Source organism: Morone saxatilis, unplaced genomic scaffold (assembly GCF_004916995.1).
Source record: "Morone saxatilis isolate NCDOM2014 unplaced genomic scaffold, NCSU_SB_2.0 Contig21, whole genome shotgun sequence".
NCBI classification, from domain to species: domain Eukaryota; kingdom Metazoa; phylum Chordata; class Actinopteri; family Moronidae; genus Morone; species Morone saxatilis.
Window position 1 is genome coordinate 558,260 of NW_023339774.1, and position 1,594 is coordinate 559,853.

At 38.5% G+C, this 1,594-nt stretch overlaps 1 protein-coding gene across 1 annotated transcript in view; it reads right to left on the reverse strand.

Annotated features, from left to right (window-relative positions):
- The window catches only part of LOC118332800 (multiple epidermal growth factor-like domains protein 10), a gene marked incomplete at its 3' end in the record, with an annotated part of 7,187 nt that extends 6,559 nt beyond the window's left edge, over nucleotides 1-628 (reverse strand). The window contains 1 exon segment of the mRNA XM_035668229.1: nucleotides 384-628. Coding sequence (XP_035524122.1) covers nucleotides 384-628 — 245 coding nt within the window.
- Nucleotides 629-1,594: the final 966 nt, after the last annotated feature.

Below are 1,594 nucleotides of genomic sequence, written 5' to 3' on the forward strand. Positions count from 1 at the left end.
ATCTGGTTCCTCTGGCTCCTCCTCCATGATGTTTTCCATTCCCTGCCAGAAGGGTGGGAATTATGTGCAGTAACACAGGTGGACTCTGCCTGTATTGGTTGGTAATTGTGTATGACGGACAGCTGGCCCACCTGACACAGCGCTCCCATTGAGAAAAAGCACAACAGCTGTTCTCTGCAACACCACATGCAGCCGCCAGCTGTGCCAGCCTAACTGATCACTCTGTCCACAGGATCAGCCATCACACAGACAACAAATGAAAAGGTCTTCCTCCTTATGTCTGTCAACACTTTAATTTGAAATACACACATTTTAACATACTGATAAAAATATTTTCAGCAACTGACTGACCAAATTTATGTATGAAGACCATTCCTGCATACCTGCGTGTGTTCTGGGCATAGCACGGACACTTCCTGTCACATCGTAGGCCGTAGTTGCCTTCAGGACACAGTCGGATGTCACATGTCTCCCCTGTGTATCCTGGCTCACACAGACACATTCCGTTGGTGTGGTAGCACTTACTGTTGTTCTTACAGCGACAAGTCTTTGCACAGCCAGCACCATAAGTACCAACCGGACACTCGTCCTGGCACCTGTTCACAGCAAGAGACACAGTGATATTCATGGTCAGTTTTTGAAAAGGTGGAGGTGATCAATACTAGATCTCTCAAGGGACAAGTAAAGTGAATAACACTGACCGGCGTTTGACGAGTTACACCATTCCAGCTTAACGGTCTGTGAGCGTTAGAGACCAGGATGTTTTTTTCCCAGTTTTCTCAATAAACAACCAAACTTATATAAGCCTAAAGTTTAGACGCATATAGACAGAGTTATTCATTTTGGCCAGATGCTCTCCAAGCTCCTAGTTGCTTGATTTTGATGCTGGACTTTTTTGTAATAAAACCTTTTTATACAATCGAGAGACAGTTGTCAGCGGATATCTCTTCAATACATCTTCACATCATCGCTACTTAACAAATAACAAATGTGTGTTTGGGTTTAATAAGATATATAAAGGTTTACAGAAAGCTGCTTTAGTGGCAGAGGTAAGAGGTCAGCAAGACTCACTCTTCAAGAGCTTCCTGATCAGATCTTCCACAATGAAGAAGCTTGAGAAGTGCAAAAGTTCACTATACTGCATTGAATGCAACTGACTAGTTTTGCAACAAACATGTTTTTTTATGTGTGTTTAATGTTTTGAATGTTTCAATGTTAAATATTAATTAATTGTATTAATTGTTATTAATTATAATAATACTGCAGTAAGGAAATGTCACAATTGGTTGCGATAGTTTAATGTGGTTATATTTATAACAATTCCAAGAATGTTTCTTGCCATTTTTCACTATTAATAAAAATATAATTTAAATCATTATGGCTTTTTATGTTTTTTCATGTTCTTAGGTAAAACAGGACATATAGTTAAAATATTAGTGTGATTAATAGGCTGTTTTTTTCTCAAAAAAACGAGTGGTCTAAGAACCTAAAAAATACACTCTCATGCTATCTAAAAATCATAAGATTAAGGGATTCAAAATTGAAGTCTTCGATAATGTAAAGATTGGCTGAGTTCTACATTTGATTCTAAGAT